The sequence below is a fragment of the Microcaecilia unicolor genome, chromosome 5 (genome assembly GCF_901765095.1).
Source record: "Microcaecilia unicolor chromosome 5, aMicUni1.1, whole genome shotgun sequence".
Taxonomy (NCBI): domain Eukaryota; kingdom Metazoa; phylum Chordata; class Amphibia; order Gymnophiona; family Siphonopidae; genus Microcaecilia; species Microcaecilia unicolor.
This window is the reverse complement of record NC_044035.1, coordinates 169,380,174-169,406,007: the sequence shown is the minus strand read 5'-3', so window position 1 is coordinate 169,406,007 and position 25,834 is coordinate 169,380,174. Positions and strand designations below refer to the sequence as shown.

At 45.5% G+C, this 25,834-nt stretch overlaps 1 protein-coding gene across 1 annotated transcript in view; it reads left to right on the top strand.

The window, feature by feature from the left end:
- CSNK2A2 (casein kinase 2 alpha 2) overlaps positions 1–25,834 on the top strand; it is a 244,649-nt gene that overhangs the window by 41,083 nt on the left and 177,732 nt on the right. Inside the window, exon 2 of the mRNA XM_030203585.1 lies at positions 13,225–13,336. Within this exon, the coding sequence (XP_030059445.1) occupies positions 13,225–13,336 (112 nt within the window). The remainder of the gene's footprint in view (positions 1–13,224; positions 13,337–25,834) is intronic.

Genomic DNA, 25,834 nt, shown 5'->3' with positions numbered 1-25,834 from the left:
TCTGTGACTAAAGGAAAGAAAATTACCAAGGTAAGAACTAATTTTCCCTTTTACCACTTGCTCTGGCAATGAGTTCCAGAGCTCAACTATATGTTGAGTGAAAAATATTGTCTTCTGTTTTAAACGTGCTGTTATATAACTTCATAGAGAGTACTTTTTGAAAGGGTAAACAACATGTAACTTGTTTTGGTTGTAACCACAGAAAGGCGATATATCTAATCCCATCCCCTCTCCCTTCCCCTCTTTGGAATCCAGTGGATTGCAGGACCTGAGGTAACATGGTTCCACTAGTGGTGGGTCTTGTCTGACAAATCTGCTTAATTTCTTTGACTGGGTGACCAGAGTGTTGGATCAATGGAAAATGCTAGTTGTGTTTATTTAGATTTTAACACCGTTGATGTGGTTCTGCATAGACAACTAATAAATTGAGTGCCCTCGGTATGGGCCCTAAAGTGACTGGGGTTAGAAACTGGTTGAGTGGAAGGCAACAGAGGGAAGTGGTAAGTGGAGCTCTCTGTGGTTTGCTGCAAGGTTTGGTTCTTGGGCCAGTTCTTAACGTTTTTGTAAGCAGTATTGCTGAAGGGCTGTCTGGTAAGGTTTGCCTCTTTGCAGATGAAACCAAAATCTTCAATAGGGTACACACTCCTGATGGTATGGATAACATGAGGAAAGATCTAGCAAAGTTTGAAGAATGGTTAGGAATTTGGCATCTAAGATTTAATGCCAAATAAAATGCAGAGTCATTCATTTGGGCTGCAAAAACTGAAGGGTTTAAAAAGGTTTGGACAGGTTCCTGGAGGAAAAGTCCATTGGCTGCTGTTGAGAGAGACATGGGGAAAGCCACAGAACACTCTGGGCCCCCCTACATCACCCCTCTACACATTACTACTGCCTCCTATCTTGAAGGGTGCTGGTGGTCTAGTGGCTTCTTTGGGTGTAGGAAAGAACCCCACATTTTCCTACCCACTCTGCTCGGCTTAGCCATTTTTAAAACACGGTGGCACCAGGGAGAATAGCGGCAGTGACCACTAGACCACCAGGGCCTTGGGGGAGGGGCAGCTGTAGTGTGCGGCAGCGGGCAACTGAGCAGAGGCTCTGGGCCCTCGGGCATTGACCGGTTGCCTGAATTGTCAGTCTGTCCCTGATTGGTAGCATGTGGAACCTTACAACTATTAGGGATTCTGACAGGTACTTGTGACCTGGATTGGCCATGGTTGGAAACGGGATACTGGGCTAGATTGGCCATTGGTCTGATCCTATATGGCTAGTCTTGTGTTCTTATGACTCTGTGGAAAAGCTCCTTAAAGGTCATAAATAACTAGAGATAACCCCAAAATAAAAATTGTTGCTGGGAAATGATGTCAGCTTGCTTGATGTGGATTGGAACGTACCATCGGCAGAATTGGAAAGAAGCACAGAGATCGTGGATGCCTGTCAGACAAATGGTGATGGAACCCATGAGGGAAGGGGTGATGCTGGATCAAGTTCTCACAAATAGAGGAATTGCTTCTAATGTCTAGGTGGATGCCAACCTAGGCAATAGTGATCATGATACAATATGATTTGATATAAGAGCAAAAACAGAGTGCAGATGCAAAAACTTGATACTGGATTTTAGACATGCTGATGTTGGTAAAATGGGAGAGTTCCTGAAGGAGCTGACAGCATGGCTAGGCATAGAAGAAGTGGAAGGGCAATGGTCCATGCTAAAAGCTGCTGTAGCAACAAATCTTTATACAAGGAAAGTAAACAAAGACGAGAAACAGGAAGCCAATATGGTTCTCGAAGCAACAGGCAGAAATAAGAAGGTCAGAAGAGACAGCGTTCAAGAAATACAGAAGAATGTAACAAGAAATCATGGAAAAATACCAGATTAAACTCAAGTGAAGAGAGGGAATGGAAAGAGGCTAGGAATGGCTTTGTAAGACTGAAAGAGGCTAGGAATGGCTATGTGAAGAGCGGTGGTGTCCGATTTCGGCCAAAAGGTTTTCGATTTCAGTCCGTTGGTCTCTTTGCCAGGGTCTCCTGTCCATCTGGCATTTCATCTCTGTCCATGTCATCATTTCAACTCCTGTCCAGTGTTTGCCCTTCTTCCCTCTCCCCACCTATTCATCCACCATCCCATCTCTGCTACCCTAATTCAGCATCTGCCTCCTCTCTGTTCCCCCTCCTACCCTGATGCCCCTGCCGCCGCTGCTGTTGCTTCTTTAGAGCAGTGACTGCAAAGGAAGCTGAACTCACCACGGGGCCAGACGCTCCATTGGTTTGGCTGCTGGCCCTGTCCCCTTGATGTCACTTCCTGTTCTGGGGCAGAGCCAGCAGTCTGCGCTGATACGGAAACCAGCCCTGTGGTGAGTTTCTTTTGTCGCTGCTGAGAGAAGCAGGAGCAGCGGCTTGTGTGACAGTGGGAGGGAACTGGGGAAGGTCTGAATCAGGATGCTTGATTTTTGCTAAAGCAAATCAATTTGAATTGATTTGCCCAGAACAAATCTGCAAATTAATTCAAATCATTCACAGAAAACAAATCCTGGAGAAGGACTGCCATCAGATGCTGAGGGTATATCTGGGAATTGAGTGGATATTGCGCTGTTCACAGAAGGTGTGTTAATTTTTTTTTTTTCATAAACAGCTTGAAAATCTGAACATGGAGAAAGCTATGGGACTGGATGGGATACATCCCTGAATACTGAGAAAACTCAGAGAAATCCTGGCAGGACCTCTTATTTATTTAATAGATAGATCTTTAGAGATGGAAGAGGTTCCACGGGATTGGTGACGAGCTGATGTGGTCCCTCTTCACAAAAGCAGATAGAGAAGAAGTGGGAAACTACAGGCTGGTAAACCTTACATCAGTGGTAGGAAAAATAATGTAGTTGCTGCTGAAGGAAAAAAAATTAATTTTTTAGAATCCAATGGGCTGCAGAATCCGAGGCAACATGGCTTTACCAAAGGAAAATCCTGCCAATCTGATTTCTCTGACTGGGTGACCATAACTGGACAAAGGATATATACTAGATATAATCTACTTGGACTTCAGCAAAGTCTTTCATATAGTTCCTCACAGAAGACTTATGAATAATTTGAGAGGACTGAACTTAGGACCCAAAGTGGTGAACTGGATTGGAAACTGGTTGACTGACAGGCAACAGAGGGTGGTGGTAAATGGAATTTGCTTGGAGAAAAGGAAGGTGAGTAATGGAATATCTCAGGTGGTGGTACTGGGGCCAATTCTGCTTAATATATTGGTGAGAGACATTGCTGAAGGCTTAGATGGAAAAGTTTGCCTTTTTGCGGATGACATGAAGATTGCCAACATCTTATATCAGTGCTGATATGAAATAAGGTTTTCCAGACGCTGTGGCTAAGGAGCCTTGAAACGCATGCTGTGTCAGAGTTTGTTTTGAGACAGCAGTGAAACTAGAAGAATTTTTGAGACGTGCTTGTTCATATAGTTACAAGGGTGTTTTGGAGAAATGTTTTCTGTGTTGAGGAGAGGAGCCATTTTCAGCACTCCTCACAGCTTAGTTCATGAGAGATTTTCAGAGCATCTGTTTTGTTCCGTCTTGTGCGTATTCATTTTTGTTTTTGCCTTATTTTCTCTATTGGGACTTTTTTTTTTTTTTGCCTAAGTTTGTTGGTTTGTCTCCTTTTCAGTTTCCTTTCTTTTTCCTGTGCTCAGTAGGCCGCACTTGGGCCTGAGCTTTGGTCAGGCTTGCCCCTTTTCTTTCTGGTGCTTTGCTCCTCTTTCAGCACCATCAAGTCTTTTTTTTTTTTTTTTATTTGGCCACGGCTGTTTTTCCTTCCATGTTATCGAAGGTTCTCAGTGGCTTCAAGTACTGCAGCCTGTGCAATAGGAACATCTCTGGAAAAGGTACCCGTTCTTGGTGTCTTCAGTATTTGGGGCTTGAACGTACCCCTTCTAACTGTGTTCTTTGTCTTCGTATTAAGGAAAGGACCCAGTTAGCCAGAGAGGCTCAACAAGAGAAACTCTTTGGAACCAGGTCCGAATCCTCGACCTCTGTCTTCATCGGCGTTGAGAGTTGCATCGGTCCACATGGCTGCTAGGCCTTTAGACACTGGGAGTGGCTGTGCATTGAGTGGGTTGCTATGCAGGCCGTCCTGGATCAGTCAGAATTGGAACCTACCCCGAGACGGTGTGAGGATTCAACTTCGTCCTTGGCATCAAGCAGCTTTGAGTTTCACTGGGTGAAGCCCAAGAAGTGTATCGCCCTTGACCCACTGTGCTTGGAGCTCCGGGACGCCGAGGGAACACCTGGCACCCCAAGAAGTGTCGGTGCCGGGAGGACTGCTCCCCCTCCATACAAGAGATACCGATGTGCGGGTCTCCACACAGCCAGGACCATGCACCTGCATTGACCCTGACAGTTAGCAGTCTGTCTCTGAACAGACAACCCAGCCTTTCCCTAGTGTCAGCCCTCGATGAGCACCTCTGGGCCTTGCTCTCTGACTTTTTGCCAGGGCTATGCCTCTTGCTGCTGCCCCACATGGCCATCAGCCTGCATTGAGGTCTGTGACACCGGTGCCGTCCACGGTCTCTGCATTGACTGCCACCCATATCTGTACCCCCTTAACGTCAGTGGAGGAAACTTCACCGCAGTTGCAGCTGGAGCAGACACCTCGATGCCCCTCGTGGGGACATGGTTCCTCCTTGTCAAGGCAGGCTCGGTCTCGGCCCTCCCATGAGGAGTTCTTCACTGTCACTGAGTGCTCGTAGGAGTTTGATGAGGATCCATGGTACTTCACAGAGGAGGAGTCCTATGGTATCTCATCTGATCTTTCCTTTCCACAGAAAAGAAGAATATCTCCACCCTGATTTTTCCTTTCCAAAGAAAAGAAGAAAATCTCCACCGTAGTCTTTCCTTCCCATCTTTTGTTAAGGAAATAGTGGCTGCCATTCCAATTCCTTTGGAAGTGGAGGACAAGCCCAGGGCTAAAATGTTTGACCTGGACTACAGATCTCCTCGTAGAGAGGTTGTGATGGTCCCACTTCATGAGATCTTGCGGGACATTTAAGTGAATAAGTGGGAGCCGCCCTCTGTCAGTCCCTGTCCTCCCTAAGAAGATTGACACCATATACTGGTTTGTCTTCCCCTGGGTTTGATTGGCCCCAGTTGCCCCATCATTCTGTGGAATCTGTATTCAAAAGGGCCAGAAATTCTAGGGTCTTTGCTTCTGTGCCCCCTGGCAGAGCAGCTCAGACTCTGGACTTTTGGGTGGAAGATTGTATCGGGCCACTGTACTCATCTTCCATATCCAATGATGCCAGCTTTATATGAGCTTATACTTGTGGAATGGTGCGCGGTATGTCTGATTTGGCAAAGTCTCCCCCACCGGAACAGGCTGAGTCACTTCGCCAGCTGGTCAAGCAGCAGAAGGAGTTGTAAGTTCTTAGCCAGCGGCACCTGTGACACTTTTTTGATGTGATGTCCAGGATCTCTGCTCAGAGTATAGTGATGTGCAGACACTCATAACTACTTGCCTCTTGACTTGGACCCCTGTGGTTGAGCAGAGGTTAGTGGATACTACATGCTGGGGAGTTAAACCTTTTTGGAGAGAAGGTGGAGGAGGTTGCTGACCTCAAGAAGCACACTGACAGCATCAGTACTCCTGCTGGACTCCTCCTGCAACTGCCTCCTCAACCAGGAGGTTTTTGGGCAAGTCAAAGAGGGGGCCCCTACTACTCGCATAGGTACACTCATTCTTGTCAGCAGTGTGCGCCCAAATCCTAGACAGTTCCCCAGTCAAAGGCAGAGATGGGCTTTTGATCATAGCCGTAGTACCAGTGACCATCCCGGATGACCTGATGGTTGTGGGCAGCTGAACGTTTTTCACAAAAGGTGGCCCCTTGTAACCTCCAACCGGTATGTTCTTCAAATAGTCTATCTCAGTTATGCCCTACGTTGACAACGGAGACCACCAAATTGCCCACTGAGAGCACATCACTATGGCTCTCAGCACAAGTAGGTACTTGCAGAGGACCTCTCCGCCCTTATAAAGGCCCATGTGGTTGAGCCCATTCCACCAGGGGAGGAATAGTGTGAATTCTCTTCTAGGTACTTTTGTGCAAAAGAAGACGGGGGGATGCGTCCCATCCTAGACCTAAGGGCCCTGAATAAATCCTGGTCAAAGAAAAGTTCATGATGGTTTCTGTTGGCATCCTCGCACCATGATTCAGTCAAACAATTGGCTATGCTCTCTGGACTTGAAGGATGTTTGCACTCGTATCTTGATATTTCCAGGTCACAGGAAGCATCTTCGGTTTCAGCTGGGTATATATCACTTCCAGTACCACATATTGTCTTTTGACACCATCGCTGTGTAGACTGTGCGTCCCTGTGTTCCCCTATGTGGACAATTGGCTGGTGAAGAGCATGTTGAGGGATTGTTCTCAGGAGTTCATGAGGAGAACTATTTGGGTGTTACAGCTACTAGGGTTCATTTTAAACTACCCGTCCCATCTGCTCCCTGTCCAGCAATTGGAGTTCATTGGATCCCTGCTAGATACACAGCAGGTGCGAGCTTTTCTCCTTGTGGTTGTTCTGAGGGCAGACAATCTTATCGCTCTTGCTACTCAAGTTCAGGCCAGTCAGGTTATGACTCAGTAGATGATGAGGTTGTTAGGCCATATGGCCTTCACAATGTGATCCCCATGGCACATCTTCACATGAGAACTGCCGAGTGGACCCTAGCTTACCAGTGGTGTCAGGCCGTGGGGAACCTAGCAGATGTCGTCAGAGTGTCACCAGAACTGGTTCAATCTCTGCTTTGGTGGACAATTCAATCCAATTTGACTCTGGGACTCCCATTCCAAATTCCTCAACCCCATAAGGTGCTGACGATGGATGCATCTGTCTGGGGTGGGGAGCTCATTTAGATGGGCTTCACACTCAAGGTGCCTGGTCAGCCCATGAGATAGATCTCCACATAAACCTTCTGGAGCTTTGGGAAATCTGGAACGCTCTAAAGACTTTCAGAGATCAGCTGATCAACCAAATTGTACTCATTCAAACGGGCAATCAGGTTGAGATGTACTACACCAACAAGCAGGGAGACACTACTACTACTTAGCATTTCTATAGCGCTGCTAGGGACACTGGATCACACCTTCCAACAAGCAGGGAGACACTGGATCACGCCTTCCGTCAGGAGGCCGTCCGGATGTGGCATTGAGCAGCCTGCCATGGTATGCTTCTCAAAGCCACTTACCTGGTGGGTAAATCCAACTGCCTGGCCGACAGACTGAGCAGGGTTATGAGTGGTCTCCATTATGGGCATTGCCTGTGAGATCTTCTGAATGAGGGGCACCCCCTCAGTGGATCTCTTTGCCACTCAGTTCAATCACAAAGTCCCACAGTACTGCTCCAGGCCCATGACAGTCTAGCGTCGGATACCCGCCTACCTTCATTGGGGGAACGGTCTTCTGTATTCATATCCTCCTATAACTGTTGTTGGGAAGACTTTGCTGAAGCTCGAGCAAAACTGTGGGACCATAGTTCTGATTGCACCATATTAGTTTTAGCAGATCTGGTTCCCTCTTCTTCTGGAGTTCTCCGAAGAACTGTGGAGATTGGAGTGTTTTCTGACCCTCAGTGTTGTACAGCGGTGGGGGGTGGTCCAACCCGGGTGCATGCTGCAAGGGGGTACAGTTCCATGCTCCCTCTGAGGTTACTTCTTGTTCCAGGGCAGGGAACCAGCTGAGCCAACAGCCTTGCATCTGCTCCCTGCACCCCCAGGAGGTGATGCGCTGGGGTGTGGAGCCACCTGGAGGTGGTGCACCCAGGCAGGGCTGTGGAGGAAATGCGTTGGGGGTGTGCGCAGCGGGAATCCGCCCCGGGTGGCTGCTGACCTAGGAACGCCACTGCTGACTCTCATCGTGCAGAACGAGGGTGTCTTCTGTATCAAAACGTCTGGTCCCTGGCCCTCACAGCCTGGATGTTGAGAGCTTAGAATTTGCTTCCTTGCATCTTCCAGAGGGTGTCTCCAGAGTCTTGCTGACTTCCAGGAAAGATTCCAGTAAGACATGTTACTCTTTCAAATGGAGGTGGTTTGCTTTTTGGTGTGAGGGCAAGGCAGTAGATCCCATTTCCTGCCCTACACAGACTGTGCTTCAGTACCTTCTACATCCGAGTCTAATCTCATGACCAACTCTGTAAGGGTTCACCTCAGTGCAATTAGTTCTCATATGGTAAGCCCATCTCTGGACAGCCTCTAGTTGCTCAATTCATAAGAGGTTTGCTGTTGACAAAGCCCCCTGCCAAACCTCCAGCCATTTTATGAGACCTCAATGTTGTCCTCATCCAGCTGATGTAGGCTCCTTTTGAGCTACTGGATTGCTGTCATCTGAAGTACATGACCTGGAAGGTCTTGTTTTTGGTGGCTGTTACTTCAGCTCGCAGAGTTTGTGAGCATTCAGGCTGTAGTGGATGCACCTTATACTAAGTTTCATCACAACAGTAGTTCTCCACACGCACCCTAAGTTCCTGCCTAGGGTTGTGTCAGAGTTCCATCTGAACCAGTCGATGGTCTTGCCAGCATTCTTTCCCAGACCTCATGCCCATCCTGGCAAGAGTGCACTGCACACCTTGGACTGCAAGCGAGCATTGAGCCTTTTACTTGGAGTGGACTAGGCCCCACAGACAGTCCACTCAGCTGTTTTTTTTTTCTTTTGATCCCAACAGGATGGGGGGGTCACCATCGGGCAACACATCATTTCTAATTGGTTGGCAGACTGCATTTCCTTCACTTATGCCCAGGCTGGGCTGACTCTTGAGGGTCATGTCAGAGCCATGGCTGCATCTGTAACCCACTTTAGGTCAACCACCATTGAAGAAATTTGCAAGGCTTCAATGTGGTCTTCTGTCCACACATTCATATCTCGCTACTTCCTTGAGCAGAATGCCTGACGTAACTGTCAGTTTGGACAGAGATTACTGCAGAATTTGTTTGGGGTCTAGAATTGAGCTCCAACCTCCTAGGACCATTCTGTTCAGGCTGCACTCGCACAGTTTGTATATAATTTTCAGGTTAATCTGCATTTTGACCTTGCTGTTGCGAGATTCAGTTGACCACTGTTCTCGGTGAGCCTTGTAGCTAGGGATTCCGACGTGAGAATTACTGACCTGCTCGTCCTCTGAGAAAGCGTATATACTTACTTGTAGCATGTATTCTCCTAGGACAGCAGGCCATATATTCATATACTCTTTCCTCTCCTTGGAGTTGTCTGCTATTTCATTATACTAGTAGTCCTGTGCTCTTGCGGCTGGTGGGAAGGCGGTCACACGTGTGTGGTGGGAGAGCTGTGCATGCTCTTAAAGCTGTACAAAGCTTTTTCAAGCTCCGAACTGGGCAATGGGGGACATATCACCCACATGTGAGAATATATGGCCTGCTGTCCTCAGAGAAAGTGAAGATGCTTACCTGTAGTATGTATACTCTTGAGGACAGTATGCATATATTCTCATACTCTTTCCTCCCCTTGGTGTTTTCTCTATTTTGTGCTCTCGTGACGGGTGGGAAGACACTCGCCCATGCTTGGTGGGAGAGCTGCACATGCTCTTAAAACTGTACAGACCTTTTTTTCAAGCTCTGAACTGGGCAATGCGGGACATATCACCTACATGTGAGAATATATGGCCTGCTGTTCTCAAAGAATACTTGCTATAGGTAAGTATCTTAGCGAATCACGTGTTCTTGTATTTGGTAGATTTAATTTTAAAAATGGAGAGTTTTTTTTTTTTTTTTTTTGAGCCAGTGATTGAAAAAATGGGAGCAGAAACAATATGTTCAAAGCTACCTGAACTTTGAGTCTTTTTCCTATCCAAATTCCCTAGGACTCTTTAGAATCTAAAAGATTATTTCTGGAAAGAATATTAGCGTTTGAATTATTGACAGGAACAGTGGATTAGATAATTCCACTTTGTGTCTGTTTTTTTTTTTTCTTGCAATAATCAGTCACTTAACTCCTAGTGAAAGGGGGGGGGGGGGATATGAAATACCATATGTAGAAAAAATTAAACCACAAAAAAGGTAATTGATCCAAGATAGAAAGAAAATACAAAACAATATAGGGTGTATCCCTGAACACACTCCTCAGCCTGTCTCTGTACAGCAAACAAGGCGTTTGAACATGTTTCTTAAACTGTTTTGCATTAAGAAAATCTGACAGTTGCTTATGGTCAAAAAACAAAAATTTCCCCTCAAATCACATTACAAATATAAGGAAATTTCAGTACAGATGTGATGCCCAAGGCCAACACCCTTGCCCTAAAAGCAGGGAAGGCCTGACGCCTCAATTGCGTATCTTGAGCTAGATCAGCAGATATACAAATCTTAGAGCCCATAGACCGATCATTCATATAGCAGAAATATAATCGTAATATAGTATTGCTATCCAGCTCTAAAGCAAAATTCACTACTGCTGTAGACCTCTGTTACCACCTCCAGTGAAGATTCAAGAAATTCTGTCAGATTTAAATTGTCAGATCTTCTGTTTTTCTCCCACAGGGTCTCTTCCTCGAGTTGAAATCTGCTGTACCCTAACTAATGGAGACACAGCTTCAGGTGGTATCTTTAGGACATGTGTAAAATACTTCCTCACTATTTCAATAGGTGATATTAGACTGCAGTTGGGGAAGTTTAAGAACCACAAGTTATTCCTTCGGACTTGGTTCTCTACACATTCGATTTTTACAATATAAATTAAGTTTATTCTTTACAAGTGCAGAACTCAACTTCTCCCAACTTAAGGTCTAAAACTCCCAACTTAACAGAGTATTGCTCTACTTCGTGAGATTGCATGAAGTGGTGTTTGATTATTTAGTTGTTTGGGTTGTATACCACTGTCCTCAATATAGTTAAAAGCCCTGATCATGACTGAACAGATTTGGATGTGCTGGAGTGGGACTTCGATGACAGCTTCAATATTTGGAGAAGGCCAGTGCTCGGCAGGCTTCTATGTGGTCTATGCTAAAATGGCAAGGACAAATCAAGTATTCATATCTAGTATCATGTTATACCATGTGCTATGAGTTTATCCTGTTTGGGCAGACTTGATGGTGTGTACAGGTCTTTATCTGCCATCATCTACTATGTTATGTTGTGTTTTTGTTTCTTTTTATTACCTTTAAAGTTGACTGCCTCACTAATGTTATCCACAGCAGCTCAAATTTCTAGTTCCAAGAGGGAGGTTTTAAGGTTGGTCCTGGATTGCTCACAAGCCTGTCCTGGTTCATTATATACCTGCAGCATGGATTTCAGTGGGTAGAATTAGGGACTACAAAATTTCACACTGCTTTGTGGTAGAAGTTCAGAACTAGGATTGGCCAAGAAATCTCCCACTTGGAACTGGGTAACTTAGAAGCTCTTATGCTTGGTTACTTCCCTCTTGGATGAGAACAGCCCATTTCTCTGCAGTCTGGAACACCTTGTAACAGTGATGCTCTTACCTGCTCCAAAGATTCCTAAATATGTAGTTTTTAAGGTTTTTATCAAAGCCAATTGTTTCCAAAGCTCCAACTCCTAGTATTCTGCACAATTGCACCTTAGCGTTTATTCTATGCAGCTTCTTTGTAAAGACTGCTGGGTCAAGTGTTTAAATCACTAAACACTTTGTAGCTATACATGGAATTTAACAGACTCCTGAGGCGGCAGTCTTTTTCTGAAACATGGCTCTGTGTTGAGTCTTCAGAAGAACCGAGTGTACTCACAACTACAATAAACTATTTGTTGCATAGACTCTTGGCCTCCACGGTTTTTATTTGAAGAGCCATCCACAACCCTACTTTTTTTGGTTATTTGATATTCTGGGCCAGGTTACATCTGCCTTTATTTTTAGTATTTCCTCCAGCTCCTGGTATTCTTGTCCATGAGCTACCTTTGCTTCAGGGTAGGAGGGGCTGGGAGCAAAGGAGGATTACGCCTGCCCCGAGACAATATCCGCTAATAATATGTAGTAAGTGCTGGGTGAATGCTCTTAGAGGGGTGTGGGTCATTGGGGGTTCTGGTTATGATCAGGGATGTTAAAGTAGTTTGCTCTTTTTTTGTTTGCAACTACCTCTTTAATAAAGTTGCCTTGGAACAAAAATTTATAACAAAATGGAACAAAGTGAAAACAAAACTGCAAATGACACAAAAGACTAAACAAAATGAAAATTTTTTTTTTCTTGCTGAACCCTAAAACCTACCAAAAACAATTGTTGATGGGTGTTTTTTCTCTTCCCCGTTCTTGTTAGAAATTGGGCCATAGCTAAAAGCAAACTGTTTATTTGTAATGGATGCTCTCTAAAGACAGCAGTTCCATCGCAGATACCTTCACTATCCTTTGGTGGTTTTTTTTTTTTTTAGGTCTAGCTTATTAAACTTATGTATTTAATTTAGGAATGGCATATGTGTTCCTGGAAGTTTCTTGAGATCTTTCCTTGGGTGCTCTTAAGGAAGGATCTGGTATGTGAAGGCTGCAGATCAGTTGGTTTTTCAAGATACCTTTGAATATGTATGTGAGAGATTTGCTTGCCCATTGCTTCCATTGTAAGCAGATCTGTCTTGCATATTTATTAGGGGTATCTGAAAACTTGCTTGTTTGCAACCCCTCAGCTGTATGTTTCATGAGTGATGTCACACATCTGTGACTAGTGAATTGCTGTCTTCAGACAACATCCATTACAGGTAAGCAGCCTTGCTGTTCTGTCTTTAGTTGGTTTCTTGTAATTGTGCCTGTACTTTGATGGAGATTTTATGAATGAATAATTCTTATATATGGTGCTGCATCAGTTTCTAAATGATGCACCTTTCTGTTATGATTGCCTGTAGAGAAATATGTCATAGAATGAAGCTGAATTTTGGAGAAAATATATTTTATACAAGCAAAAATTGAATTGGTTGTCAGAATATTTGTTGTACACTCACTACTTTTATCAAAGCATGGTGATAAGATCAGCAAGAGAGTGGGGTTAAAACTAAGCAAGCAGCAGGTGTAAACAAGGTGTAGTAATTAGAGATAATGAATAGAGATGCTCACCTGCGATGATAGGAAGAGTTTGTATGTTAAGATGTTCAGTTGAGATTCCTCCCTAAAACTGCTGCTGATACGGTAATGTTTCTCTTACTTATGGAAACATTTACAGAAAAGAAGGTTAATTTCTCTCTTAATGGTAAAAATGTCAGTGTGAGCTTTCCATGTACCGTGTCTTCTCTTGTTGCCTGCAGTAACCAAGATGATTATCAGCTTGTCCGGAAACTTGGACGGGGAAAGTACAGCGAGGTGTTTGAGGCTATTAATATCACGAACAATGAGAGAGTGGTTGTCAAAATTCTCAAGGTGAGTGGCGGTATCTATATACTGTGGTGGCTATTTTGTGTGTTATTTTTTTTTTAAAATTGTTCTGGTGCTAAGGACATCTGCTCTGTGTATTTAGTGGGGATTCGTTCAGAGAATGTTTTCTTTCCCTTTATTTCCCAGGAGATTTTGTCCTTTTAATAATTGTCATATTGTTCACAGTAAAGTTGGGTGATAAGAGTTTTTCTTACATATGTTACAGAGAACAGCATGGGAGATGTTTGCTCTTGGTTTCATTTACTATTTTTGAGTATGTGTGTGTGTGGGGGGGGGGGTATATAATGTGTATATTGCAAATGTCTTCATACCCTTGTACCTTTTCACTGCTGTCTAAAAAAATACACTACTATTTATTTCTATAGTGCTACTAGATGTACGCAGTGCTGTACACTTGAACATGAAGAGACAGTCCCTACTCGACAGAGCTTACATTCTAATTAGGACATACAAACAGGACAAATAAGAGAGACATTTTTTGACAATCGAACTGCAGTCTACACAACATGTAAATTTTAAAGGTGAAAGAATAGCTATTGAACTATTCAGAATTAAGGGTCCTTTTATTAAGCTGCAGTAAAAAAAAAATGGCCTTAGTGCACCCTTATGTGGGTCTTTCCCATTCTCTATGGCCATTTTTACTGCAGCTGTAAAACTGGCTTTTTTTCTACTTTTTGCAATAATGGCCATGCAGTAATGTGCACTTAAATATATTTGTAGGCAGTAAGGGCTCCAGCGTTCTCTTGTGTGCTAACTAGTTAGTGTGTGATAATGTAGATGTGCTAACTGGTTAACACAGAAATGCCCACTCTCCATCTCTGACAGGTCCCTTTAAAAAGAATTAAAAAGTTTTTAACATGCAGTTAACGTGTGCAGATTGCAAACTTACCACAGGATATCTGAGTATGTCCCCCCAGTACTCCCATTTTTTTGCTGTATTAGACACGTGTTAGTGCCTAACGTAGCTTAGTAAAGGGACCCTTAAGAGAAATCAAAAAACTGGATTGCAAAGGTCTTCACATCCCTTAACTCAGTATTTGATTGGAAGCCCCTTTTGCAGCAATAAGCCATTTATCAATTAGGATAAGTATCTACCAACTTTGTATAGCAGGATAGTGTAGTTTTGTACATTCTTCTTGGTAGTGTAGGTCCAGCATTTTCAAATCGGTTGGGGATCATCTGTCAACTGCAGTCTTAGTCTTGCCACAGAGTTTTCTGTTGGATTCAGGTCTGTACTGCTAACCGAACCATTTGATTTTTCCATTTGCATCACACTTAGGGTCCTTGTCCTGCTGAAAGGACTGGCAGCCTGGAACAGGTTATCCTTTCTGGTTTGCCTGTACTTTGCACTGTCACCTTGCCCTTTGTTACAAATTTTTCTGTCCCTGCTGCTGCAAAGCATCCATATACTTTGGGACCTTACTTTGGATCTTACATACTGGTACTTTATTTTACCTTATATTCTTTTATCCTTTTGAACCAACTAAAGAGAGCAACAACAATAAGAACATAAGCATTGCCATACTGGGACAGACCGAAGGTCCATCAAGCCTAATGTCCTGGTCCAACAGTGGCCAATCCAGGTCACAAGTACCTGGCAAGATCCCAGAACAATAAAACACATTTTGTGTTATCCTAGAAATAAGCAGTGGATTTTCCCAAGTCTATCTTAATAATGGCCTATGGACTTTTAGGAAATTATTCAAACCTTTTTTTAAACACTGCTGAGCTAACTGCTCTTACCACATTCTCTGACAATGAATACTAGAGTTTAATTGTTGAGTGAAGAAATATTTTCTCTAATTTGTTTTAAATTTACTACTTAGTAGCTCATTGCGTCGTCCCCCCTCCCCCCCCCCCAGTCCTAGTATTTCCTAGTCCTAGTGTTTTTGGAAAGAGTAAACAAGCAATTCATATCTACCCGTTCTACTCCACTCAGTATTTTATAGACCTCTATCATATCTCCCCTCAGCCGTCTCTTCTCTGAGCTGAAGAGTCCTAGCCGCTTTAGCCTTTCCTGATAGGGAAATCATCCCATCCCCTTTATCATTTTTGTCTCCCTTCTCTGTACCTTTTCTAATTCTGCTATATCTTTTTTTGAAATGCAGTGTCCAGAATTGCACACAGTATTTGAGGTGTGGTCACACCATTGAGCAATATAAAGGTATTATAACATTTTCATTTTTGTTTTCAAATCCTTTCCTAATTCCTAACATTCTATTTGCTTGCTTAGATGCCGCGGCACACTGAGCAGAGGGTGTCAACGTATCGAAGACACCTGGATCCTTTTCCTTCTAATGTGGAACCTTGCATCATAGGTTCCTCATTCCCATATGCATCACTACACTTGCTTACATTAAACATCTGCCATTTGGACACCCAGTCTCGTAAGGTCCTCTTGCGATTTAACAATCTTGAAAAACTGTGCCTTTGCAAAGTGAATTGGTCATTTCCTTGTCATCAAGCAGATGCAGCCATTACAGATGGGTTGTGTCCATCAACCAGCAGAGGGAGATAGAGAGCACACTTTTTTCAGTGCCTCATACCAGCTTGCTCCACTGCCTCTTCAGTATTCTCTATCTCCCCTAGCAGAGTGGCTGCAGCTTCTTCGAGCTCCATCTAAAATCTGCCTGGAGGTTGCCCCTGTGCTTTTGCCGGTTGTTAGCAGGGGTGTTGGAGACTATAGCAGCTTCACTTTAAAGGCACATAGGTTCGCCCTTTCCCTGCCTTACCCATACCTCCGTGGATGTGGACACATTGCTTAGCTTTCCCTGTTCTTCCCCACCAACAATGGATGCAGGCACATAGGTTCGCCCTTTCCCTGCCTTTCCCACTCACCTGAGCCTCCGGAGTTCTATTTACCTCTGCTTTCCTCACAGCGTTAAAAAAAAAAAAAAAAAAGTTGCGTCGCGCTTAGACGCTGGAACAGAGGTTTTTTTTCCTTGCCTTTTTCTGTGGGACCGGAGCTGTGATACTCGGTCCAGTGAGGTAAGAGTGTTTTCTGACTCCGGGGTGGGCCCACAATCGGGGCGATTTTGGCGCGAACCGCCATTTTGAATTTTACCGCCGTTTTCGGCGATGGCTGCAGAGACAGTAAAGCGCTGTTCCAAGTGTGGCAAGCGCAGATCAGCAGCGGGGCTCTGTAAATTGTGCTTTACAGACGTTAGAGCCGGCCCGAGCATGGCGAGCGACGATTCTTCGCGCTCTGAGCTGGCAGCGGGCGTCATTTTGAATTTACCACATGGCGCGACATCCGCTGAGATGGAGAGTCCTGAGCCCGGGGGGAGGCCTCGGAGTGAGGAGGCTGATAGGGAGCTACTAGCCCCGGCAGAGATCCGGGTGCCCAGGGTGAGTTTTTCTCCCTTGATTTTGTCTTATTAATGCATAAAGCTTACATGCTTAAAAGAGCTCTCCCACAAAGCCCGGCACGGGCCTCTTCTAACGCGCCCCCCCCCCCCCCCCCCCCCCCCCCCCGTTGGATTCTAGCCTGGGTATGCCCTCTGAGGCGTTATTCCCTGATAATTGGCAGAATATGAAGCGCAGAAGGGCTCATTCCCCTTCAGAGAGTGCTGCACCTCCTTTTTCCCCCCTGTGGTCGGGCTGTGAGGATTCGGAGGACTCTGGCAGGCCTTCATGGTCTGAGGAGCCAGAGTCTGGTGCAGAAGTGACTCAGGATCTGGACGATCCCTCTGCAGTGAGGATTTTCCACCGTGATGAGCTGCCAGCGCTTATTTCTGATGCCCTGCAGGCTCTCTATTGAGGACCCTGCCAGTGGCTCAGCCTCCTCTGTGAATCCTAGGATGGCTAGTACCAAAAAGCCTGCTCGAGCCTTTCCTTTGCATGACTCCATCCAAGAGCTTATTTCGGCTCAATGGGCTGACCCCGAGGGACCTTTGAAAGTTTCCAGGGCTATGGGGCAATTATACCCTCTGAGTGAGGAGCATATGGCTCGCTTTGCTATGCCTAAAGTGGATGCCCTAGTCACAGCTGTGACGAAGAGAACTACCCTCCCCGTTGAAGGAGGTGTTGCCCTGAAGGATATTCAAGACCGTAGACTGGAATCAGCACTTAAACGGTCATTTGAAATTGCAGGTCTCACTATTCAGGCGTCTGCATGCAGTTGTTATGCTGCTAGAGCCTGCCTGGCTTGGTTGCAACAGGCAGTGGAACAGCCCGGTGATGGAGCGGAGCCCTTTTCAGATGTGGCTCCGTGGATGGAGTCTGCCTTGTCCTTTCTTGCTGACGCCCTTTATGATATTGTCAGAGCTTCGGCTAAACACATGGCAGTAGCAGTGGCGGCTCACCGTCTTCTTTGGCTACGGCATTGGGCGGCGGACATGGCCTCTAAGCAAAGGTTGGTGAAGTTGCCCTTTCAAGGCCTTCTCCTGTTTGGTGAGGAGTTGGAGAAAATTGTGAAGGTCCTGGGTGAGGCTAAACCCCAGCGCTTGCCCGAAGATAGGCCTCGGCCTTCCTCTAAGGGTGCGGCGGTCCACTCCTCTTACAGACCTCGCTTCAGTGAAGCTCGAAGTTACCGCCTGGGGAGTTCTGCTGGGTTCACTTCTCGTGCCCGTTTTCAGCAGAGGAACTCCTTTCACTCGGACAAACGTTCCACAGCCACTGGCTCAAGGCCTGGAGTTCAGGGACGACCCTCTCAATGATGGTGCGCCGGCCCTCTCCTCGAGTCCTGTCATCGGAGGACGTCTTTCCCTGTTTGCCGAGGAGTGGGCCAACATTTCCTCAGATCAGTGGGTCTTGGACCTGATCAGAGACGGTTACAGAATAGAATTAGACGCCCCTGAAAGAGATGTGTTTGTGGAGTCCCGATGCGGTTCTGCCGCCAAACGGGCGGTGGTAGAGGAGACTTTACAAGGTCTGATTCAGATAGGGGCCGTGTCCCCAGTACCTCCCGCCGAACACAGCTGCGGCCGCTACTCCATCTACTTTGTGGTGCCGCGAAAAGGAGGGTCTTTTCGCCCTATTCTGGACTTAAAAGAATTAAACAAGTCCCTGAGAGTGCGGCATTTTCACATGGAAACTCTGCGCTCCGTCATTGCTGCGGTACAGCCAGGAGAGTTTCTCACGTCTCTGGACCTGAAGGAAGCTTACTTGCACATTCCAATTTTGCCCCCGCACCAGAAGTTTCTGAGGTTTGTGGTGAAGGGAAAGCATTTCCAGTTCAGGGCCTTGCCTTTTGGCCTCGCCACAGCTCCCCGCACCTTTTCGATGGTGATAGTAGCTGCCTTTCTAAGGCGAGAGGGTATTCGGGTTCACCCGTACCTGGACGACTGGCTCATTCGAGCAAACTCTGCTGCAGAGAGTCAGCATGTAACAGCCAGAGTGGTCTCAGTACTTCAATCTCTGGGCTGGGTCATCAATTTGGCCAAAAGTCACCTGACCCCTCGCAGTCTCTAGAATATTTGGGGGCCAGGTTCGACACAGCCTTGGGGTATGTGTACCTACCCGAGCAAAGGCGGTGCAAGCTTCAGAATCAGGTTCGTCTGCTCCTGAGGATGCCCCGCTCGCAAGCTTGGGACATTGTCCAGCTGCTTGGATCGATGACGGCCACCATGGAACTGGTGCCCTGGGCGAGAGTGCACCTGAGACCTCTACAGTATGCTCTACTCCAAAGATGGTCTCCAGTATCTCAGGATTACCAATGCAGACTCTCTTGGCTCCCTGCGGCCCGACTCAGCATAGAGTGGTGGCTCTCAGACAGCATGCTGCGGCGAGGAATGCCGCTGGCGCTCCCTGATTGGTGCCTAGTGGTGACAGATGCCAGTCTGAAAGGCTGGGGCGCACATTGGAAGGGGAAGCATGCCCAGGGTCTATGGACACCCGAGGAGTTGGAGTGGTCCATCAACCGACTGGAGTTGAAAGCGGTGTTTCAGGCGCTTCTGGCCTTTCAAGTGACCCTGGAAGGATTGGCTGTCAGAGTGATGTCGGACAACACGACAGCAGTGGCCTACATAAATTGACAAGGCGGCACTCAGTGCAGAGCTCTAGCCGCGCAGGCCGAACAAATTTGCCACTGGGTTGAGCTGCATCTACAGTTTCTGTCGGCAGCTCACATTGCAGGTCAGAGCAACGTGCAAGCCGATTATCTAAGCAGGCATCAGATCGATTCAGTGGAGTGGGAACTTGCAGACAAAATGTTTCTGCAGATATGTGCCAAGTGGGGCAAGCCCGTGATGGATCTAATGGCAACAAGCTCCAATGCCAAAGTCCCGTGCTTCTTCAGCAGACGGGAGAGATCCTCGCGCGGCGGGGTTGGATGCCTTGGCTCAACCCTGGCCTCCGGGCCTACTGTATGTGTTCCCTCCGTGGCCCTTGATAGGGCGAGTGCTCCTGTGGATTCGGCTGCATCCAGGAGAAGTGGTTCTCATCGCCCCGGATTGGCCCAGGAGGCCTTGGTATGCGGACCTCCGACAGATGCTTGTAGAGGATCCCCTTCAGTTACCTCTGGTTCCCAACCTGTTGTCACAGGGTCCGGTGACCATGGAGGACGCCGGCCGATTTGGTCTTATGGCCTGGCGATTGAGAGGGCGCAATTGAGAGGCAGAGGCTATTCCAATAAAGTAATTACCACTCTCCTGCAAGCCCGCAAGCGTTCCACTTCCGTGGCTTATGCCAGGATTTGGCGCCAGTTTGAAGTCTGGTGTGCTTCCAGAGAGATCATACCCCTGCGGGCTCCTGTCTCGCTGATTCTGGACTTTTTGCAGGATGGTGTACAAAAAGGCTTGGCCTATAATTCCCTGCGTGTGCAAGTGGCAGCATTGGCCTCCCTGCGTGGCAAGGTTGAAGGCGTGTCTTTAGCTGCTCATCCGGAGGTGGCACGGTTTCTTAGAGGGGTGCTTCGGTTCCATCCTCCCGTGCGTGCACCTTGTCCAGCTTGGAACCTGGGGCTAGTGCTGAAGGCCCTTCAGGGTGCTCCCTTTGAACCGCTTCAGCGTGCTTCAGAGAGAGATTTGACACTGAAGGCCGTCTTGTTAGTGGCCATTACTTCGGCGAGACGGGTGTCAGAGCTCCAGGCGCTGTCCTGTAGAGACCCTTTTCTGCAGTTTTCAGAGTCCGGGGTCACGGTTCGGACCGTGCCTTCCTTCTTGCCTAAGGTGGTTTCAGCGTTTCACCTAAACCAACCTATTTTCTTGCCCTCCTTTGTCGAGGAGGAGTTTCCAGAATCTCTTGGGCAATTGCACCTGTTGGACGTGCACAGGACTCTGCTGCAGTATCTGCGAGTTACTAACTCTTTCAGGACCTCTGATCATCTGTTTGTTTTGCTATCAGGTCCTCGCAGAGGGTCTCCAGTGTCTAAAGCCACTATTGCCTGCTGGCTTAAAGAATCTATCTTTTCAGCTTATTTGCTTGCCGGCCGGCCTCCGCCTGATGCCGTTAAGGCGCATTCCACTAGAGGAATTTCCTCTTCTTGGGCTGAAACTGGAGCACTCTCCAAGAGATTTGTAGTGCAGCAACATGGGCTTCTAAGCTCTCTTTCGCCCGACATTACAGGCTGGATGTGGCTGCCAGGAGGGACGCACATTTTGGAGCGCAAGTGCTGGCACGTGGTGTGGTTTGTTCCCACCCTATCTAGGAATTGGTTTGATACATACCATCTGTAATGGCTGCATCTGCTTGATGACAAGGAAGGGAAAATTAGGTTCTTACCGTGATAATTTTCTTTCCTTTAGTCATAGCAGATGCAGCTATGATCCCTCCCTGTCTGATGCTATCTGCTGTAAATCTATTTCAGGTTCTGTTCGTGTTTCCTGGAGATTCCGTCCTTGGGAGAAAGTCGGAAAACAGTCTTCAGGATTCTTGTTCAATTAAAGGAGGATGACTTAATTCCCTCCAGTTTCATGTTTTGGAGGATGAGTTTATTCCCTCCAGTTATGTCTCAGTGGAGGATGAGTTTATGCCCTCCGGGAGGATGTTTCTTTCCCTCCATTCTGAGTTAATGCCCTTTGTTGTAGGGCCATCATTTGCTGTGAGGAAAGCTTATGTTGTTCCCATTGCGGTTTGCCATACTGCTTTGGAAGCTTCAAATACTGAAGAGAGGCAGTGGAGCAAGCTGGTATGAGGCACTGAAAAAAGTGTGCTATCTCCCTCTGCTGGTTGATGGATGCAACCCATCTGTAATGGCTGCATCTGCTATGACTAAAGGAAAGAAAATTATCACGATAAGAACCTAATTTTCCCATGCTTAAGTGAAAGGGCAAGCACATACCGTGTTCTGTCTTTAGAATAGCGGCTGGTAACCAACAACCTACTCTTTTCCAGAAGTGTGTGCTAAAGCATAGTTTCTACTTTAGCATAAAAGATCAAGAAAAGCGGGAGGGAGGGTTGATGAATTTCATTTCCTGAAGAACCCCTCTTCCAGGTTTTAAAGAGGGAGCACTGGATTGTATTATGTAAGTTCTGCACAACCCTTTTAATGTGGATTGTTTGCACAGCATCTGTAGTACTGGATGTTGTGTGATATGGTGCACTATTTTGCAGAGAACATAGAGATCAGAATTGAGACATAAAAGTCAGGACATGCTCAATTCTGCTGATATTTTAAGAGGCTTCTGCAAAAACTTCTAAAAATGTAAAAAAGATCTGCCGCAGAGCCTTTTTAAAAGGCCTGTACAAGTGCACTTGGCTGCTTGCACTGGTAAGTATGTTTTAACAAAATATGCATGTTGAAAAAATGAACAGCAATAATGTGGTAGTACTTCCACTTGCATCTTCCCCATTTTACGAATGTACATGCTATCAATTCTAACAGAACGATAAATAAGGTTATGGGATCCAACTTTCTACTCGTATATTTCTTTCAAACAACAGCTTCAACGTCACACATTCCCTCTTCTTCATATCAACATTCATTTCTTAGGGTACCTCAGTAGCGTCTACTGCCAACACTAAAATTCATATGGCAGTATCAATGACGCAAACTTCGTCATCGGTACACCCGACTAATATATTATAAGCGAACTTTTCTTTTCGTTCTTATATCTAATAATGAAACTTATCTCAACAATCAGATCCAGGGGCTCTGCTGCCCGACATGCATGTTTCGCTCCAATAGGAGCTGTCTCAAGGACCTCCCCTACGATCTAATCTAGCGCCAGCTCTGACAGTTAAATTCTCATTCAAAGAAATATTGTTTGAAAGAAATATATGAGTAGAAAGTTGGATCCCATAACCTTATTTATCGTTCTGCATTTGTATGACAGTGGGACTGTTGAAGATTTGATTTTTGATATAGCCATCAATTCTAACAGGCCATAATTTTAGCACGATTTTATTTTGGAGGCGATGATAAACTACATTGAATTAAGAATGAATGCCTGGCTGTCACAAGCACTTTAAAATTTATCAGGCCTCCCCCCCCCCCCCCCCCAACACAAAAGAAAATTGTGTAGCCCCTTAGTAAAATAGGACAAGCATGTATATTTTAACTCTGCCCAACAAGCCCCTGTGAAATCTCTGCATGGTGTGGATTGCCAAGTGCGAATAGCGGCTTTTTGAAATCAGTATCTAAATGAAATGCTACTGTTTTCTTGTGAATATTTTTCTAAAATATCCAAAGTAGTAAGAAAGAGAAGTGAATGTACAAAGTATGAACCTGGGCTATTAAACATCACTGATAGAACACTGATTTATCACCAACTCCCCCAAGTAATCGGGGGGAAATATGAAAACTTCTAAATCCAATATGTTAGATTTAGATTTTATTTCCTAGGCATCTGAATTTTTACTAGGAAGATAAAAATCCTCTGAGCAAAAATCTGATTACAGGCCGACTGTGTACAATTTAATAGGGAGCATGAGTATACAGAAAAAGGTGTTAGTCCAACTCTCCATATTGAACACCATCTGTAGCAAGCTGCAGGCAGCCTGGATGTACCAGCTGCGTGCCTCTGAGCTGCTTTGAGGTCAGTCCATAGGAAGCAAGGCAGTGCTACTCCAGCAATATACAAAGGGAATCCCACTCTAGGGCCTAGTTACTGCAGGTTAACGGCCAAAATTAATACACGGTACCAACAGAGCTGCTGTGTTAACTATGGGGAAGGGGGTGGACGTTTCACCGTTAATACAGTATGCATTACCTGAACACAATGCAGTTAGCTACACCTATTCAGGTGCCATTAACTGTATGGCAAGGGTGCAATCCAGTTTGATTCTCAGGATTTCAAGATCAAATGTGCGTGAGATCTGTTTTATACAGTGCAGGCAGTGTATGTAAATAGAGCTCATATATATGGTCAGTTAAATAGAAATAAAAGAAAACAAAGAAAATAATATTTTGATTATCTTTCAAAGGCAATACCTTCAGATCAGAAATGAGCAAATGATTGCAAAATATCACAATCTATAAGTGAAACGTAAAAGCATTCCAATGACCGTCTCACAAGGAAAGGTGGGGATTGTTTTAAAATCTCCTTTTAGTATTTTTACCATTAAGTAATTGATGCAGTGCTGTTCAACAGAAGTGGCATCTTGGTTAGCACTGTGGTGCACCGTGCCTGTGTAACTTTTTCTTAAGGTTTTGTTTTGTTTGTTTGTTTTTGTTTATTACCCTTAAAAGTGGAGTAGCACAGCCGCATACCACTTTATCCATGCTTATTGTCAAAATCCTGAAATCATGAGTGGGTTGGGGCCCTTGAGGACAGAAGTTGTGCACCCCTGCTATAAGGCATGATTATCCACTAGCTATTATCATGTTCATTGCCACATGTAACAGCCAACAGATACGATTGACAAATTTCTAAAGTAGTCTCAAATGTCTCTAATTCGTTGTGGAAACTAAACGATTAAAACCATTCTTTTCAAGATCAGTTTCCTCAGCGTCCCTCCGGACCGGCCCAGGGTTGGACTGATGGGTTGTGCATGCCTTCAGCAGGTGGAGACTGAGAAACTTCTGACTCTAGAGAGCCAATAAGAGCTATGACCATGTGACCCCAGCCTCAGTATTTTCTCAGTCTCCAGCAGGCAGTAGAAGGTGAGCCCATTAGTCTTTCTCTTTCTCTACTTGAAAAAAAAAAAATTACCCTTCTGTGCCTGGGGAATCCAGTATAGAGGCTAGGAAGAGAGCAATTTTTTCCTCTCCAGCCTCTGGGGTACTAAACTCGGGGTCACAGGCCCCTCCTCCACTTCTTATCTCCCTTTGGTGCAGGGAAGGGTTAACTCTTTCGGAGGAAAGGCAGCCTTTGGGAGAGGCAGCCACTTTCTTTTCATACAGCAAAAAAAAAAAAGAAAAGCACCATTTGTTAGCTTTCCTCTCCGCCAGGCACAAATGAGCAAGCAGCTCCAGCCATCTCTCTCCTCTTCAATCAATCCAAAACTCTGCTGCGCGATTCATCTTCCGCCAAAGTCGCTATGCCCACATTAGCCCTCTCCTTAAGTCACTTCACTGGCTCCCTGTCCGTTTCTGTATTCAATTCAAACTTTTCCTATTGACCTGTAAGTGCATCCACTCTGCCACTCCCCAGCACCTCTCCACTCTTGTCTCTCCCTATGTCCCCCTTCGAATACTCTGTTCTGTAGATAAATCTCTATCTGTCCCTTTCTCCTCTACTGCTAATTCAAGACTCCGTTCCTTTTATCTCGCTGCACTTCATGCCTGGAATAGACTTCCCGAGCCTATACGACTAGCCCCGTCTGTGGCCCTTTCAAGTCCAGACTCAAAACCCACCTCTTTACCGCTACTTTTGACTCCTAACTCACTTGCCCTGTCCTTTATCCTCACCTCTTTATTTCCTTACCCTTAATTGTTCTGTCTGTTTACCTGTCTTTCTAGATTGTAAGCTCTTTAAGCAGGGACTGATTTTTGTGTATGGTGTACAGCGCTGCGTATGCCTTGTAAGCGCTATAGAAATAAGTAGTAGTAGTAGTATGTCAATTACTGCAATGGAGTATGGGTTGCAGGGAACAAATCCTAAGAAAACTACAGACTGCTCAGGCTTATCTATGGAAAATCTAAATTTGAAAGCGCAAAACCCCTCCGGGAAAACTACACTGGCTACCAATCAAGGAACGTATCGCTTTCAAGACTTGTACCTTTGTTCACAGAATAATACATGGTCTAGCTCCGAGCTATATGTCTGAACTAATCAACTTACCAATTAGAAACACAATTGAATCAGCCAGACTTAAATCTTCACTTCCCAAGTTGTAAAAGCCTGAAGTATAAATCAACATACGCGTTAAGTTTCTCTTACATATGCAAACAGCTCTGGAATTCTCTATCAAAACGCCTAAAATCTATGAATAATTTAGAATTCCGAAAAAAACCTAAAAACTCACCTGTTCAAGAAGGGCATACCCCACTGTATCTGATATAAATACCGAATAATGAAATATGGCATTTTATATTTCAGCATTTTTATTGATAAGACAGAGAAACATCTCCAACAATTTAAGTGTACATAAAGTCAAATATCATGGAGTGTACAACAGAAGACATAATATTAAAGTTGGTCATCAAGCTTTAACTCCCCC